Genomic DNA, 19,433 nt, shown 5'->3' with positions numbered 1-19,433 from the left:
ATGAATCATTTTAATAATTTTGTAACTGAAGAAAACGAAGCTTGAGGAGGTTAAATAACTTGCTCAAATTGGAGGGGAAAAATATACTACTTAAAAAAACAGAAACAGGATTTCAATCCTGGTGTATATACAAGGCCCATGATCTAAGTACTTACACTGCTGAAATGATTTCTTCCACTTTTAAAACATCAAAACATGGTAGGTATTGCTGCATAATATTAGAGATACACACTGACAAACTAATTTACTCAAGGGTTTATTACTCCAGAGGAACTCTCAAGTTCTATCTTCTTTCAGCATTTGCCATATATTCCATTATAGTTAGCTCACAAGACAGTACTTTCTCCCATTCTCTCTTAGGCTGAAGATTTTACATAGTTCTTTACACTTAACAGAAGGCTTCCCTCTCCTGCCCCACTCCAATGCTCTGTATTCTGTCTTATATTCTTATTGTATGTTTCCTTTGCTGGATGATGACAGAACCAAGGAAGAAAAGCCAAAGCAGTTCAGAGCAATCTTCAGTTGCTACTTACAGTTTTCTTTTCCTTTTTATTATGGACACTGAAAGTGAAAATGTTAGTCTCTCAGTCTTGTCTGACTCTTTAAGATCCCATAGACTGTAGCCTGCCAGGCTCCTCTGTCCATGGAATTCTCCAGGCAAGAATACTGGAGTCATTCATTCTCTTCTCCAGGGCATCTTCCCCACCCAGGGATCAAACCCAGGTCTCCTGCATTGCAGGCAGATTTTTACCATCTGAGCCATCAGGGAAGCCCATTATGGGCACTAATTTCCTACAAATTTTAAAAGAAAAATCCAATCTACCTAGCTTTGAAAGTTGGGCTCCTTGCTATATTAACAATTAGTAAAAATGACTTGGAATTTATTGTACTTCTATGTGTGGCATTCCAAAGTGAGTTGAAGTATGTTTCTCAATATGAGGAAATGTATCTATGGATTTTGCTACTGAGAAGTTGAAGCAAGAAGGCTAAGGGGGTGGAATTCTGGAATATTCTCCTGTCTCTGAAAACAAACCACTGGACTTGCCGTTGCTAATTAAACCATTTTACTGAGATCCTTCACATTCCCTAGAATTAGAGGCTTCTCTTTTTAGCAGCACTCTGGAGAATAGCACCTTTTCTTTTTCTGTTTTAAAATTTCAATAGCTTTTGAAGTTTTTAACTGGGTGCCTTGATAATAATGTTCTGAATTCATAGTACCTTTCAAGTGTACGTACTTTACGAATGATAATAGAAGGCTTATTCACCAAAGACTTTGCTATCTCACTAAAGCTGCTGGAGATTTAAATGGCAGGAGGCAGCCTGGAATTAACCTGGGAGGCCAAAGATGTGATCTCATATCTACTGAAAAAATGTCCTGGCAGTACCAGTGACCTCAAGAGGTCAAGAATTTTAGCTTTACATTTTTTTCAAAGGCTACCTATGGCTCTCTAGGGCCCTCCTGGGGCAATGGTCTTTGTTCAGACGAAGTCAAGGATTTCATTAATTGAATCAGTAACACTACTTCTCTTCTCACCTGGGACTGTATCATAGTACCCTATCAGAGTTTAGACCTTCTTTATCTGTGAAATCTGACCCAGTCAGAGTATAAGAAAATTTTCCTTCAGGCAGAATTTGTAATACATTGGGACTCTATTCCTGTCTCCAGAATCTTATCTAATGCTACTATTTTTTTTTCTTTTTGGAGAGAATTTCTTCAATTTCTCCATAAGTATTATATAAGGTGTTGATTGTAAGAGAAATGAGTTTCCTTTCAAATATCTGTGTTTTCTACTTATTCATAAATTTTAATTCATCAGGGTGCCCTGAGAAGTTCAAATTATACATAGAACATACCTTGTATGAGAATCATTAATTTAAACTTGATCTTTCAAACTTTTAATATTATTTCTCATGATTTTAATTGTTCTTCAGCTAGTTGTTGTTGATCACTAAGTCATGTCTGACTCTTTGCGACCCCGTGGACTGTAGCCCACTGGGGTCCTCTGTCCATGGCAATAATACTGGAGTGGTTTGCCATTACCTTCTCTAGGGGATCTTCCCATCCCAGGGATTGAATTCACATCTGCTGCATTGGCAGGCGGATCCTTTACTGCTGAACCATTAGGGACGCCCCTCTTCATCTAGAGGTATAATCAAAATTATTTTTTCTAGGTACAGAAGAATCCTATAAAAGACATATTTCTGAATTTGTAGCAACAAGATTCATATTATAATTTTTCAAACCAGAAAATGATAAACTAAAAGCTGAAATTTGTAATCATCTGTAAATTTTTTTTTTTTTTTTTTTTAGCTCTGATGATGCCTTCAGTAAAGTCAATTTAAATTACCGCACAGAAAATGGTCTGTCTCTGCTTCATTTATGTTGCATTTGTGGAGGTGAGTGCTTGGAACTCAATACTCTGTAAACTAGTTATATGTATACATGGTCAGTGATTTGAGCTGCTTGATAGTCTACAAGAGAATTCTATTCGTACTCAGTTTTTTCTTTTGCTTTGCTTCAAGTGAAGAAGTAACTAACTTCTAGACAGATATTCCAATTGATTTAGCTCTAAATTTAAGTTTTATTGTGTTCCTACCTTGAATCAGGTATGCTTGGAAAAATTTTTAAAGACGTTTTTTCAGTATCAGGCATGCTAGCCAGGGATTAGGTTAAATTCAGATGCACTTAAAGCATTCCTCAAAACATCATCTAGCAATTGGTTTACAATCTGCAGTAAAATATATAGAAGGTAATAAATGCCAAAGACAAAATCCCAAAGTGAAAATTAGTCAAAGTGAAGACTAAGTGAAATTTGGTTCATAACTTGTTCTGTTCCATTCCTTAATGTATCCCAAGCATCTAGGATGGTCCCTGGCATAAGTAGGTACTCAGTAAATTTACTGAATTGGTAAATGAATACTTTTTTTGTTAATCCAAGCTAGTATGCTTTGGACTCAGTTTTTAAAAGAAAACTAATGTATAAGTATTGACTCTAAATATATCCCATCACCACTCCCCAAACAACATATCTTCCCAAATGTAAACACACCTTTCCAACCTTAGTCATTTCCTCGATATTTCTCTGATCTAAATAAACTAATGGTGTAGTGATGTTCTGATTTCTATCTAAGCTTTTTCACAAATATTAAATCATTTACTAGGGTGAATGTTTTCATGTTTTTACTTTTTAAAGTACTATTAGAAGAGCACCAAATAAAAAATGTAGCATAAATTCATTAAAATACACAGCACTGATACAAAGTTTTATAAATGTAGTAGTAAAAATGTTCACTAATAAGTAAGGCTGTTGATTAACTGAAAACTTAACAAATGGCCTGCAGAACAGTAGTCTAGCATTTTCATTCATTGGTGTGATGTTTATAATTCCACTACAGATTAACTTAAAGATTTTTAAGTCCTTTAGTCTATCTCCACAATTTGACTTTTCTCAACTTTTTTCTCTCTAAGGCAACAAGTCACATATTAGAACCCTTATGTTAAAAGGTCTCCGCCCATCTCGACTGACAAGAAATGGATTTACAGCCTTGCATTTGGCAGTTTATAAGGTACACAAGTTTTGTATATTAGAACCAAAGATGAGGGGCTTTGGTTTTTGTCTGATTTTTCAAAATAGTGATCATGGAAATACGCAGGGTGATGAGAACATTACGTTACCGGATAGAGTTCTAGCTACTTCTTTGTTGGGCAGATATCATCAGAACATATTCACTTTATTGCTTTCCATCTTTATCTCATTTAATTCTCACAAGAACCCTGGGAATAAATTACATTATTATCTCAGGGTTACATGGTTAGCTAGTGGTTAGCCAGAATTTAAGATCTGACAGCCTGGTTTTCTTGCCAGAGCTCCTTCCAAGGAGACCAAGCTGCCTCAATGTAGAAGATGATGAGGCTGCATTTGAGGATGAAAGAAGCACGTTGAAGCTGCATTTTTCTGTGTATTTTCCTAATAAACAAATATCTCTAGGACTCCTTTTAGTTTCTTTCTTTTATCATATTTATGCTTCAGTTGTTTTTTTTTTTTTCTTTCCTTTGCATCAGACCTTGGTTTTAACATAATTTCAGTACCTTTAAAAAAAAAAAAAGTGGATTGGATAAACTGGGATACTCAGTGTTGGGGTAGATCCTTGAGACTGTCATAAATATGAATTTATTCAACATATAAATTAAACATAAAAGCTCATTTTCTGACTGTAGTAAGCTTCTACTTATTCTGTACTTATTATAAGCTAAATATCTCACTAGGTTTTATATACTTCATTTCTTTAACATTAAAATAACTTAGTGGGTTTCCTGTTAGTACTTATTTTATGGAAAAGGAAATTGAAGATTACAGTTGGATATCTAGACAGAGAAGCCTGGCATGCTGCTGTCCATAGGGTCGCAAAGAGTCAGACCTGACTGAGCGACTGAACAACAACAAATGATTAGTATCAAGTACAGTTGGCTCTTATTGCATATACTGTTCTTTCTCAATGTTGTATGAATCTGTAACAGGATTTTATTTCAGTTTTGTATGTGCAGGTGTGGTAGTGGCTGGGGCAGGGAGTGGAGAGGGGGCAGCTGTTTGCTTGTATCTGGATCACTTTCACTTTGCTTTGCAACCCTCCCCCAACCTTTAGAGAGTTTATCTCAAAGATGTGGGGGGAGAGAGCTGATATTCCCATGATTCACATTCACATATGTTCTTGTGATTCATTATGCAAATGCTCTAATCTTCATTCTTTTTCAAGCTCAATCAATGCTTAGTCAATTTGTCCAATTCCTTCTGGAAGAGAGTGTCAGTAAGTGCTAAGTTGTCTTTAAAACCAAAATCACCGCAGATGGTGATTGCAGCCATGAAATTAAAAGATGCTTACTCCTTGGGAGGAAAGTTATGACCAACCTAGACAGCATATTAAAAAGCAGAGACATTATTTTGTCAACAAAGGTCTGTCTAGTCAAGGCTATGGTTTTTCCAATGATCATGTATGGATGTGAGAGTTGGATTATAAAGAGGGCTGAGCACAGAAGAATTGATGCTTTTGAACTGTGGTGTTGGAGAAGACTCTTGAGAGTCCCTTGGACTGCAAGGAGATCCAACCAGTCTATCCTAAGGGAAATCGGTCCTAGGTGTTCATTGGAAGGACTGATGTTAAAGCTGAAACTCCAGTATTTTGGCCACCTGATGCGAAGAGCTGACTCACTTGAAAAGACCCTGATGTTGGGAAAGACTGAGGGCAGGAGGAGAAGGGGACAACAGAAGATGAGATGGTGGGATGGCATTACCGACTCAATGGACATGGGTTTAGGTAGACTCCAGTAGTTGGTGATGGACAGGGAGGCCTGGCGTGCTCTGGTTCATGGGGTTGCAAAGAGTTGGACATGACTGAGTGACTGAACTGAACTGAACTGAATCATCCTACAGAACTTGAATGAAAACTGAGTTCAGGGTATTGGAAACAGTGTCCGATACCAGCTTTTCTGCTAAATGGCAGGATGTGACAGTAGAAGAGCTCCAAGGAATAGGAAGCTGGAGACAGGCAGTCAAGTCAGTATTGTGCAACGCTGAATCTGACTGTCTGGAAGAGTCTTCCATATTAGTTCATTTTCCTAAGACAGCATAACACAACCACCCAAACGGTTTCTGAATGATTTAGTACTACAATCTTAAGAAAATATATTTCTTCCACCTCTGTTTATGAAACCTAAATTTCCATTTTTAGAGTTTCCCTTGCTCTAGTTTTTCTGTTTTCTTATATTTTACCAAAGGATATATGGACTACAACTTTTCAATAACAAATTTAAACAAATTTAAAATCTTAGGATACAAGGTAGGCAAAAAATTTTAAGAAGCCATAATAGAATGCCTGATTACTTATTTTTTAACAAAGATAAAAACAAATGAAATTTACCATTCCACTATAAACATGGAAACAATATAAATTAGTTATTCATACTAATGTATTATATGTAGTTCTAATTATATCTTCCCTGGACTACTGCAGTAGGCCTCTGATTCATTTGGGGCTGTAGTTTTCTTCCCCCATATAATTTTTTATTCTATTTTACTATTATTTTAAATAAAATGACTTCTAGACTATTACAAGAAATACTTTATCCAGATGAATTGTTTACATTTTGTCCCATCTCCATCATCAGTCTGTTCTTTCTCTGAATCATTTGAAAATAAATTGAAGACAACATTCCCTGTAGCTACTAAAATCTATTGACATCTTTATTTCTGAAGAAAAAGGAAATTCACTTATATAATCACAATAAAGTTATCAAAATCAGAAAATGTAAATTGACACTATACTCTTTATCTAATCTATACTCCAAATTCAAATCTGGTCAGCTATTCCAATACTGTCATTTATAGCTATTAATTTTTTTTATTAGCATTCTGTCCAGAATCATATGTTTCTTGTTTTCTTGTCTCTGTAATCTCCTTTCATCTGAAGGAGTTTCTCTGATTTGCCTTGCCTTTCTTAATCTGAGTATTTTTGATGCGTACAGAACAATAATTGTTATATAGTTCTTTTGATTTTTAGAAATGTTACAATTGAAATTTATTTTATTCTTAATATTCACAAAAAGAATAATTTAATTTTCAAATCATTTTATTGGCCACATTCACTTATACATCCTCCAATGCTGGGCCTGCCTCAGAGCTAAGTATTTTTCACAGGTGAGGGCATGTCTGCTTTCATTAGTAAGAGACGGGAAGATGATTAGCTTTTAAAAGCCATGTGAATAGTTAGATGCCATACTTTTCTTTCTTTGTTTTTGTTTGGTTGTTTTTTTGAAGGAATCAGATTTATTGACATATAATTTGTGTACAATAAAACTCACAATTTTAAGTGTAATAGTTGATGACTTTTGAAAATGTATATATTCGTGTACATCATTGTTATGATATAGGACTTTTCTATCATACACAAAAGTTCCCTCATACCTTTATGCAATTAATTCCTTCCTCCATGTCACATGGCCTCTGGAAACCACTGATGCCTTTTCTACCCCTACAGTTTCCCTCTTTTTAGGATTTTATATGAATGCAGTCCATTCAGTTTATTTTATTTCATGTATGGTTTATGATAATGTTACTGTTGTGTGATCAGTAATTCATTTCTTTTATTGGGAAGTTATATTCCCTTATAAGGATATACCACAGTTTAACAATCTACCTGTTGAAGGATTTACTGAGAATTGTTTTTAGATTTTGACTATTATAAATAAACCTGCTACTAACATTCATATACAAATATTTGTTTGAACATATGTTTTTATTTCTCTTGCTACAATACCTATTAGCAAAATTGCTGGGTCATATGCACAGGCTTCCACGATAGCTCAGTGGTAGGCAAACTGCCTGCCAGTGCAGGAGATGCAAGAGACTCAGATTTGATCCCTGGGTCAGGAAGATCCCCTAGAGGAGGAAATGACAACCACTCCAGTATTCTTGACTGGGGAATCCCATGGACAGAGGAGCCTGGAAGGCTTCAGTCCATAGGGTCCCAAAGAACTGGACACTACTGAATGACTGAGCACATACACACATAGCTAAGTCATGTTTAATTTTAATAAGATGTCAAACTCCTTACCAAACTGGCTGTATCATTTTCCATTTCCATCAGCCATGTATTAGAATCCTAGTTGTTCCACATTTTTGTCAACATTTGGTATGGTAAATATGTTTTTGTTTTAGCCATTATATTAGATGTATGTTATATTATATCATTATGAATATTTTGAATTTCCCCAGTGACTAATGAAGTTGAAAAGATTTTCATGTGTTTGTTGCTGAAAGGTTTTTTGCTATAGTGTCTGTTCAATTATTTTTCCCCATTTTTAAATTTGGTTTATTGTCTTCTTGACTTGTAAGAGACTTTTATATATCCTGGATATAGATTCTGTGTTGGATATACATTTTGCAAAAAGTTTCTCCTTTTCTATGGCTTGCTTTTTCATTTAACAGTGCCATTTAAAGAGAAAAAAGTAACATGCATTATTTTTTAATTGAGGACTCAAGTTATTACACTGTGATCCTTAATATATCACAGGTACTTTCTCTTAATATTGGCCTGTGCTGTGCTTAGTCACTCAGTTATGTCTGACTCTTTGCGACCCCATGGACTGTAGCCCACCAGACTTCTCTGTCCATGGGGATTGTCCAGGTGAGAATAATGGAGTGGGTTGCCATGCCCTCCTCCAGGGGATCTTCCCAACTCAGGGATTGATTCCAGGTCTTATGCATTGTAGGCAGATTCTTTACCATCTGAGCCACCAGGGAAGCCTATGAATACTGGAGTGGGTAGCCTATCCCTTTTCCAGGGGATCTTCATGACCCAGGAATGAAACCAGGATCTCCTGCATTACAGGCGGATTCTTTATCATCTGACCTACCAAGGAAGCCCTAATATTGGCCTACTTCACACTAAATGTAACACCCTTTCAATGGTATAGTTCCACGTTATCTTCATTCTTTATACTACTTTTGCTATATGTCTTACATCTATACATGTATAATCTCCAATATGTTGTTAGAATTTTCCTGTTAAGCATTAATATCTTTTAAGAAAGTAAAAGAAGAGAAAATAACTTTGGTTTTGAGTAGATGGGTTATAATATTCCCATGTATGATTTCCTGTGTACAAAGCTTTTTGACCATTGAATTTCTTAAATATGTAAGTTTGTTATCATCAAATTTATAAATTTTGACCATTATTTTTTCAAACATGTGTATTAGATTGTTTGATAAACTTCCAAAGATTACCAAGTCTCTGTTGTTTTTCGATCCTCTTTCTCTTTGTTTTCAAATTTTGATTATTGCTGTTTATTTGAATTCAACTTTTAATACCATTTGCCATCTCCCATCTGATATTAATCTACTAAGAATTATTCATTTCAGATGTAATTTTCAGTTCCAGAATTTCCACTTAGTGTTAAAATATAATTTCAAATTCTCTGCTATGATTACACTTCTGTTCATTTATGTTTCCATCAGTTCAGTTCAGTTCAGTAGCTCAGCCATGTCCAACTCTTTGCGACCCCATGGACTGCAGCACGCCAGGATTCCCTGTCCATCACCAACTCCCAGAGCTTGCTCAAACTCATATCCATCGTGTCAGTGATGCCATCCAACCATTTCATCCTCTGGCATCTGCTTCTCCTCCTGCCTTCAATCTTTCCCAGTATCAGGGTCTTTTCCAATCAGTTGGTTCTTTCCATCAGATGGCCAAGTATTGTATTGAAGTTTTGGCTTCAGCATCAGTCCTTCCAATGAATATTCAGGACTGGTTTCCTTTAGGATTGACTGGTTGGATCTCTTTGCAGTCCAAGGAACTCTCAAGAGTCTTCTCTGACACCACAGTTCAAAAGTACTAATTCTTTGGTGCTCAGCTTTCTTTTTTTTTTTTTAATTTAATTTTATTTTTAAACTTTACAATATTGTATTGGTTCTGCCATATATCGAAATGAATCCACCACAGGCACACACGTGTTCCCCATCCTGAACCCTCCTCCCTCCTCCCTCCCCATACCATCCCTCTGGGTCGTCCCAGTGCACCAGCCCCAAGCATCCAGTATCGTGCATTGAACCTAGACTGCCGACTCATTTCATATACGATATTATACATACTTCAATGCCATTCTCCCAAATCATCTCACTCTCTCCCTCTCCCACAGAGTCCAAAAGACTATTCTATACATCAGTGTCTCTTTTGCTGTCTCATATACAGGGTTATTGTTACCATCTTTCTAAATTCCATACATATGCATTAGTATACTGTATTGGTGTTTTTCCTTCTGGCTTACTTCACTCTGTATAATAGGCTCCAGTTTCATCCACCTCATTAGAACTGATTCAAATATATTCTTTTGAATGGCTGAGTAATACTCCATTGTGTATATGTACCACTGCTTTCTTATCCATTCATCTGCTGATGGATATCTAGGTTGCTTCCATGTCCTGGCTATTATAAACAGTGCTGCGATGAACATTGGGGTACACGTGTCTCTTTCCCTTCTGGTTTCCTCAGTGTGTATGCCCAGAAGTGGGATTACTGGATCATAAGGCAGTTCTATTTCCAGTTTTTTAAGGAATCTCCACACTGTTCTCCACAGTGGCTGTACTAGTTTGCATTGCTACCAACAGTGTAAGAGGGTTCCCTTTTCTCCACATCCTCTCCAGCATTTATTACTTGTAAACTTTTGGATCGCAGCCATTCTGACTGGCGTGAAATGGTACCTCTTAGTGGTTTTGATTTGCATTTCTCTGATAATGAGTGATGTTGAGCATCTTTTCATGTGTTTGTTAGCCATCTGTATGTCTTCTTTGGGGAAATGTCTGTTTAGTTCTTTGGCCCATTTTTTGATTGGATCATTTATTTTTCTAGAATTGAGCTGTAGGAGTTGCTTATATATTTTTGAGATTAGTTGTTTGTCAGTTGCTTCATTTGCTATTATTTTCTCCCATTCTGAAGGCTGTCTTTTCACCTTGCTTATAGTTTCCTTTGTTGTGCAGAAGCTTTTAAGTTTAATTAGGTCCCATTTGTTTATTTTTTCTTTTATTTCCAATATTCTGGGAGGTGGGTCATAGAGGATCCTGCTGTGATGTATGTCGGAGAGGGTTTTGCCTATGTTCTCCTCTAGGAGTTTTATAGTTTCTGGTCTTACGTTGAGATCTTTAATCCATTTTGAGTTTATTTTTGTGTATGGCATTAGAAAGTGGTCTAGTTTCATTCTTTTACAAGTGGTTGAACAGTTTTCCCAGCACCACTTGTTAAAGAGATTGTCTTTAATCGATTGTATGTTCTTGCCTCCTTTGTCAAAGATAAGGTGTCCATATGTGCGTGGTAAGAAACAAGACAAGGGTGCCCACTTTCACCACTACTATTCAACATAGTTTTGGAAGTTTTGGCCACAGCAATGAGCAGAAAAAGAAATAAAAGGAATCCAAATTGGAAAAGAAGAAGTAAAACTCTCACTGTTTGCAGATGACATGATCCTCTACATAGAAAACCCTAAAGACTCCACCAGAAAATTACTAGAACTAATCAATGATTATAGTAAAGTTGCAGGATATAAAATCAACACACAGAAATCCCTTGCATTCCTATACATTAATAATGAGAAAACAGAAAGAGAAATTAAGGAAACAATTCCATTCACCATTACGATGAAAAGAATAAAATACTTAGGAATATATCTACCTAAAGAAACTAAAGACCTAGATATAGAAAACTATAAAACACTGGTGAAAGAAATCAAAGAGGACAGTAATAGATGGAGAAATATACCGTATTCATGGATTGGAAGAATCAATATAGTGAAAATGAGTATACTACCCAAAGCAATTTATAAATTCAATGCAATTCCTATCAAGCTACCAACGGTATTCTTCACAGAGCTAGAACAAATAATTTCACAATTTGTATGGAAATACAAAAAACCTCGAATAGCCAAAGCTATCTTGAGAAAGAAGAATGGAACTGGAGGAATCAACCTGCCTGACTTCAGGCTCTACTACAAAGCCACAGTCATCAAGACAGTATGGTACTGGCACAAAGACAGAAATACAGATCAATGGAACAAAACAGAAAGCCCAGAGATAAATTCAGCTTTCTTTATAGTCCAAAATCACAACCATACATGACTACTGGAGAAACCACAACTTTGACAAGACAGACCTCTGTTGGCAATGTCTCTGCTTTTTAATATGCTGTCTAGGTTGGTAATAGCTCTTCTTTCAAGGAGTAAGTGTCCTTTAATTGCATGGCTGCAGTCACCATCTGCAGTGATTTTGGAGCTCCCCAAAATAAGTCTCTCACTGTTTCCATTGTTTCCCCATCTATTTTCCATGAAGTGAGGGGACTGGATGCCATGATCTTAGTTTTCTGAATGTTGAGTTTTAAGCCAACTTTTTCACTCTCCTCTTTCACTTTCATCAAGAGGCTCTTTAGTTCTTCTCTTTCTGCCATAAGGATGGTGTCAACTGCGTATCTGAGTATTGATATTTCTCCCAATAATCGTAATTCCAGCTTGTGCTTCATCCAGCCCAGAGTTTCTCATGATGTACTCTGCATAGAAGTTAAATAAGCAGGGTGACAATATACAGCCTTGATGTACTCCTTTCGCGATTTGGGAAATATGTTTCCATATTTTCATTTAAATTCTTGAGCTTTTCATTAATGGCTGTTTTAAATGCTTTATATATTTTTTCTAATACCTGGATTAAGGCAGTGTTTGTTCTATTTAATACTTTTCTGTTGACTACATATTGCATTTTTTGTTTTCCTTACATACCAATTTTTATTGCATGTTAGACATGTGATTGTTGCAAGAAATCTTCATTATGCCATTTTCCCTTAAAAATGTTGAGTTTGTTTTGTTTTTTGGCAGTTAGTTTATATTGGCAGATTCATGTTTTATAGTTAGTCTTGATGTGAGAATGACCTATGAATATGGTCCTTATTTCTAAGGCCTGGATTTGTAGTATCTCACCTGAATGCCCAAGATACTTGATAACATCTCACCATTCTGACTGACTGAAACTCTAAAATCTCCTTGAACTATCATAACCTCTGATTTGCTTACCATTCACCTTTTGGCCATAAATCAAGTGATGATTCCTACATCCCAGAATCTTTCTCTGTAGCCCAACTAAAGAACCTATATTGAATCTCCATGCAGACTTCTACAGTCCTCTGTCTGTGCAACTTCTTTTTCTGTTCAGTTTCCCTGTTCCTCAAATTACAGCCATTTTATAACCTTTGAACTCACTCACTCATGTTCAGTCATGTCCAACTCTGCAACCTTATGGACTGTACCCCACCAGGGTCCTCTATCCTTGGAATTTTCCAGGAAAGAATACTGAGTTCAGTTCAGTTCAGTCGCTCAGTTGTGTCCGACTTTATAACGACCCCATGAATCGCAGCACGCCAGGCTTCCCTGTCCATCACCATCTCCCGGAGTTCACCCAGACTCACGTCCATCGAGTCAGTGATGCCATCCAGCCATCTCATCCTCTGTCGTCCCCTTCTCCTCCTGCCCCCAATCCCTCCCAGCATCAGAGTCTTTTCCAATGAGTCAACTCTTCGCATGAGGTGGCCAAAGTACTGGAGTTTCAGCTTTAGCATCATTCCTTCCAAAGAAATCCCAGGGCTGATCTCCTTCAGAATGGACGGTTGGATGTCCTTGCAGTCCAAGGAACTCTCAAAAGTCTTCTCCAACACCACAGTTCAAAGGCATCAATTCTTTGGCACTCAGCCTTCTTCACAGTCCAACTCTCACATCCATACATGACCACGGGAAAAAACATAGCCTTGACTAGACGAACCTCTGTTGGCAAAGTAATGTCTCTGCTTTTGAATATGCTATCTAGATTGGTCATAACTTTCCTTCCAAGGAGTGTCTTTTAATTTCATGGCTGCAGTCACCATCTGCAGTGATTTTGGAGCCCCCCAAAATAAAGTCTGACACTGTTTCCACTGTTTCCCCATCTATTTCCCATGAAGTGTTGGGACCAGATGCCATGATCTTAGTTTTCTGAATGTTGAGCTTTAAGCCAACTTTTTCACTCTCCTCTTTCACTTTCATCAAGAGGCTTTTTAGTTCCTCTTTGCTTTCTGCCATAAGGGTGATATCATCTGCATATCTGAGATTATTGATATTTCTCCCGACAATCTTGATTCCAGCTTGTGCTTCTTCCAGCCCAGTGTTTCTCATGATGTACTCTGCATATTAAATAAGCAGGGTGACAATATACAGCCTTGACGTACTCCTTTTCCTATTTGGAACCAGTCTGTTGTTCCATGTCCAGTTCTAACTGTTGCTTCCTGACCTGCATACAAATTTCTCAAGAGGCAGATCAGGTGGTCTGGTATTCCCATCTCTTTCAGAATTTCCCACAGTTTATTGTGATCCACACAGTCAAAGGCTTTGGCATAGTCAATAAAGCAGAAGTAAATGTTTTTTTGGAACTCTCTTGCTTTTTCCATGATCCAGTGGATATTGGCAATTTGATCTCTGGTTCCTCTGCCTTTTCTAAAACCAGCCTGAACATCAGGAAGTTCACGGTTCACATATTGCTGAAGCCTGACATGGAGAATTTTGAGCATTACTTTACTAGCATGTGAGATGTGGGTGGTAGTTTGAGCATTCTTTGGCATTGCCTTTCTTTGGGAATGGAATGGAAACTGACCTTTTCCAGTCCTGTGGCCACTGCTGAGTTTTCCAAATTTGCTGGCATATTGAGTGCAGCACTTTCACAGCATCATCTTTCAGGATTTGAAATAGCTCAACTGCAATTCCATCACCTCCACTAGCTTTGTTCGTAGTGATGCTTTCTAAGGCCCACTTGACTTCACATTCCAGGATGTCTGGCTCTAGGTGAGTGATCACACCATCATTATTATCTGGGTCGTGAAGATCTTTTTTGTAGAGTTCTTCTGTGTATTCTTGCCACCTTTTCTTAATATCTTCTGCTTCTGTTAGGTCCATACCATTTCTGTCCTTTATTGTGCCCATCTTTGCATTAAACGTTCCCTTGGTATCTGCGCGGGTGCAGTAGGGACTAGAGGAGCTATCCCACGTTGAAGGTCAGGAAGGGTGGCGATGAGGAGATAAGGTAAGGAGCAGAGGCTGCACTTTTCTGGAGTAGCCATGAAGAGACACCCCACGCCCAAGGTAAGAGAACCCCAAGTAAGACAGTAGGTGTTGCAAGAGGGCATCAGAGGGCAGACACACTGAAACCATACTCACAGGAAACTAGTCAATCTAATCACACTAGGACCACAACCTTGTCTAACTCAATGAAACTAAGCCATGCCTGTGGGGCAACCCAAGATGGGCGGGTCATGGTGGAGAGATCTGACAGAATGTGGTCGACTAGAGAAGGGAATGGCAAACCACTTTAGTATTCTTGCCTTGAGAACCCCATGAACAGTATGAAAAGGCAAAATGATAGGATACTGAAAGAGGAACTCCCCAGGTCAGTAGGTGCCCAATATGCTACAGGAGATCAGTGGAGAAATAACTCCAGAAAGAATGAAGGGATGGAGCCAAAGTAAAAAGAATACCCAGCTGTGGATGTGACTGGTGATAGAAGCAAGGTCTGGTGCTGTAAAGAGCAATATTGCATAGGAACCTGGAATGTCAGGTCCATGAACCAAGGCAAATTGGAAGTGGTCAAACAAGAGATGGCAAGAGTGAATGTCGACATTCTAGGAATCAGCGAGCTAAAGTGGACTGGAATGGGTGAATTTAACTCAGATGACCATTATATCTACTACTATATCTACTACTGCGGGCAGGAATCCCTTAGAAGAAAAGGAGTAGCCATCATGGTCAACAAAAGAGTCTGAAATGCAGTACTTGGATGCAATCTCAAAAACGACAGAATGATCTCTGTTCGTTTCCAAGGCAAACCATTCAGTATCACAGTAATCCAAGTCTATGCCCCAACCAGTTATGCTGAAGAAGCTGAAGTTCAACGGTTCTATGAAGACCTACAAGACCTTTTAGAACTAACAGCCAAAAAAGATGTCCTTTTCATTATAGGGGACTGGAATGCAAAAGTAGGAAGTCAAGAAACACCTGGAGTAACAGGCAAATTTGGCCTTGGAATATGGAATGAAGCAGGGCAAAGACTAATAGAGTTTTGCCAAGAGAACGCACTGGTCATAGCAAACACCCTCTTCCAACAACACAAGAGAAGACTCTACACAAGGACATCAATGGATGGTCAGTACCGAAATCAGATTGATTATACTCTTTGCAACCAAAGATGGAGAAACTCTATACAGTCAGCAAAAACAAGACTGGGAGCCGACTGTGGCTCAGATCATGAACTCCTTATTGCCAAATTCAGACTGAAATTAAAGAAAGTAGGGAAAACCATTCAAGTATGACCCAAATCAAATCCCTTATGATTATACAGTAGAAGTGACAAACATATTCAAAGGATTAGATCTGATGGCCACCCATTGCCTGTATAATAAAATTCAAACTCCTAAATTAGATATTCAAGATCCCTTAGTTCAGCATTTTTCAGATTTCAATTTCCAGACTTTTTTCTTACATTCTCTGAACTTCCAAAATTAATGGCTTCAAATTTAATGGGGGTAACTACAGGTTTAAAATGAATATTTCCCTCTCCACATCACCATAATCTAATTTGGTACATCTAAAATGGGCTGAGAATATAATTTTATTTAGTAAAGAGTTAAAGCAGTTTTGATGCAAGCAGTCAAAGGCTACATGTTGAGGATTATAGTTCAAGTCTTGCAACTCAAATTGTGGTCAGAGAATCAGCTGTATCTGCCTCAAATGAGATTTGGGGGAATGAAGAATACTACTCCCTATTCAGCCAGAATGTGCTTTTTTTAAAGAAAAGAAAAATCCCACATAACAGGTTTGTGAGCTAAGGTTTGAAAAACACTATTTTAGATTACTCCATTCTTTAGATTATGTACTTTCATACTTCTGTTTTTATTGTTGTTATTTCTTCTGCTTGATATCTTTTTAAAATTTCTTTTCCTGATATAAAAGTATTATTTGTTTAAAACCAATAAAATTTAACCTTCTTAAACTTTCTCGAACAGATGTTACTGTACTCTCTTTTGGGTTTCAGTTACAAATTCGTGTTTATTTATTTATTTTTAAATCACGGCTCTTGTAATTATTAATTTGTTTATTTCACATGTGAACTTTGAGCATTGGTCTTTTTGTTTGTTTCCTCAATGTATACAAACTGTAAAAGATCCTTGATAAATACTTTTGAGGAATGAATGGGTACTCAAACATTAGTACAAACACTGCTTGATATTTATTTATTCAATAATGTACCTTAATAAATACTTCCAGCTTAAAAGCTACACTATTCTTCTTAATATATCAGTTCTGAGACTTAACAGTGCATATCCCAGACAAATTGCCCTCTTCCTCTGTATCTCTGAAATGGCGGAAATATAATTTCTGATTTCATTGAGTGGTTTACAGCTTAAAAAAGGAAAAACCATGTGCGGTATGACATGCAGAAAAATACCTAGTACATAGTAAGTATTTAATAGAAAGCTAATTATTATTGTTGAACTTTTATTTCATAAAACATTTATTAGAGATGTACTATGTCATTCATACTGTTCAGGGGTTCTCAAGGCAAGAATACTGAAGTGGTTTGCCCTTCCCTTCTCCAATGAACCACGTTTCGTCTGCCTCGTGAGAAATCTGTATGCAAGTCAAGAAGCAACAGTTACAACTGGACATGGAACAACAGACTGGTTCCAGATCTGTCTGGAAAGGAGTATGACAAGGCTGTATATTGACACCCTACTTATTTAACTTATGTGCAGAGTACATCATGTGAAATGCCAGACTGGATGAAGCACAAACTGGAATCAAGATTGCCGGGAGAAATATCAATAACCTCAGATACGCAGATGACACCATCCTTATGGCAGAAAGCGAAGAAGAACTAAAGAACCTCTTGATGAAAGTGAAAGAGGAGAGTGAAAAAGTTGGCTGAAAACTCAACATTCAGAAAACTAAGATCATGGCATCCAGTCCCCTCACTTTATGGAAAATAGATGGGGAAACAATGGAAACAGTGAGAGACTTATTTTGGGGAGCTCCAAAATCACTGCAGATGGTGACTGCAGCCATGAAATTAAAATATGCTTGCTCCTTGGAAGAAGAGCTATGACCAACCTAGACTGCATATTAAAAAGCAAAGACATTACTTTACCAACAGAGGTCTGTCTGGTCAAAGTTGTGGTTTTTCCAGTAGTCATGTATGGTTGTGAGAGTTGGATTATAAAGAAATCTGAGCACTGAAGAATTGATGCTTTTGAACTGTGATGTATTTTCATCACACTTAAACCTTTAATAATTCATATCTTTTGTGAAGATATATTCAGAATCATTTCAACAAAAGCCATGAAAGTATGAACTTTCATGAGCAGTTATTATCATAGAATTAGGTCAGATTTGGGGTCAGTACATTAATATGAATATATAAACATAATTGTAAGGATATGGTATGTACTAACATTTCTACATATTTATACCATTTTGTACTCATTGCAATTACATAAGATAGATACAAGAGGCTTGCACATGAAAGGCACAATTTTTCTAGTAGAAAGGTGATTGGCAGTGGATGGTAACATATCTTACCCAGGAGACCTAAGTTCAAATTCCAGATTGGTTTTGATTTAAATGCACATTTAAAGAAAACATTCTATGTTATGGTGTGCCAGTTTAGTTCTTGGGTAGCAGACCTGAAAATGATTTGGAAATACAAAGAATTTATGAGGAAGTGACATTTTAAAACGAAAAAGAAGGGAGGCGGTCCCAAGATGGCAGAGGAATAGGATGGGGAAATCACTTTCTCCCCCACAAATTCATCAAAAGAACATTTGAACGCTGAGTAAATTCCACAAAACAACTTCTGAATGCTGGGAGAGGACATCAGGCACCCAGAAAAGCAGTCCACTGTTTTCAAAAGGAGATGGAAAAGTCTTGAGGCTACTGTAAGAATAAGACTGAAAACCAGAGGCAGGAGGCTTAAGTCCAAATCCTAAGAACACCAGAGAACTCCTGACTCCAGGGAACATTAATCAACAGGAACTCATCAAATGCCTCCATACCTACACTGAAACCAAGCACCACCCAAGGGCCAACAAGTTCCAGAGCAAGGCATACCATGCAAATTATCCACCAACGCAGGAACATAGCCCTGAGCTTCAATATACAGGCTGCCCAAAGTCACTCCAAAGCCACTGACATCTCATAACTCATTACTGGACACTTCATTGCACTCCAGAGAGAAGAAATCCAGCTCCACCCACCAGAACCCCGACACAAGCTTCCCTAACCAGGAAACCTTGACAAGCCACCTGTCCAACCCCACCCACAGCAAGGAAACTCCACAATATAGGGAACTTCACAAACTGCCAGAATATTGAAAGGCCACCCAAAACACAGCAATATAAACAAGATGAAGAGGCAGAGAAACACCCAGCAGATAAAGGAACAGGATAAATGGCCACCAAACCAAACAAAAGAGGAAGAAATAGGGAATCTACCTGATGAAGAATTCCGAACAATGATTGTGAAAATGATCCAAAATCTTGAAAACAAAATGGAGGTACAGATAAATAGCCTGGAGACAAGGATTGAGAAGATGCAAGAAAGGTTTAACAAGGACCTAAAAGAAATAAAAAAGAGTCAATATATAATGAATAATGCAATAAATTAGATCAAAAACACTCTGGAGGGAACCAACAGTAGAATAACAGAGGCAGAAGATAGGATAAGTGAGGTAGAAGATAGAATGGTAGAAATAAATGAAACAGAGTGGAAAAAGAAACATGAATTAAAAGAAATGAGGACAATCTCAAGACCTCTGGGACAATGTTAAACTCCC

General features: G+C 37.4%; 1 protein-coding gene across 5 annotated transcripts in view; it reads left to right on the top strand.

The window, feature by feature from the left end:
• The window catches only part of TNNI3K (TNNI3 interacting kinase), a 351,063-nt gene that overhangs the window by 11,794 nt on the left and 319,836 nt on the right, over positions 1–19,433 (top strand). For all 5 annotated transcript variants that reach the window (XM_061411584.1, XM_061411580.1, XM_061411581.1 and 2 more), the window contains exons 3-4: positions 2,312–2,397; positions 3,470–3,567. In XM_061411584.1, coding sequence (XP_061267568.1) covers positions 2,312–2,397; positions 3,470–3,567 — 184 coding nt within the window. The remainder of the gene's footprint in view (positions 1–2,311; positions 2,398–3,469; positions 3,568–19,433) is intronic.

The sequence above is a fragment of the Bos javanicus genome, chromosome 3 (genome assembly GCF_032452875.1).
Source record: "Bos javanicus breed banteng chromosome 3, ARS-OSU_banteng_1.0, whole genome shotgun sequence".
In the NCBI taxonomy this organism is placed as follows: Eukaryota; Metazoa; Chordata; class Mammalia; order Artiodactyla; family Bovidae; genus Bos; species Bos javanicus.
The sequence above is the reverse complement of the archived record's forward strand: the minus strand, read 5'-3'. Positions and strand labels throughout refer to the sequence as shown.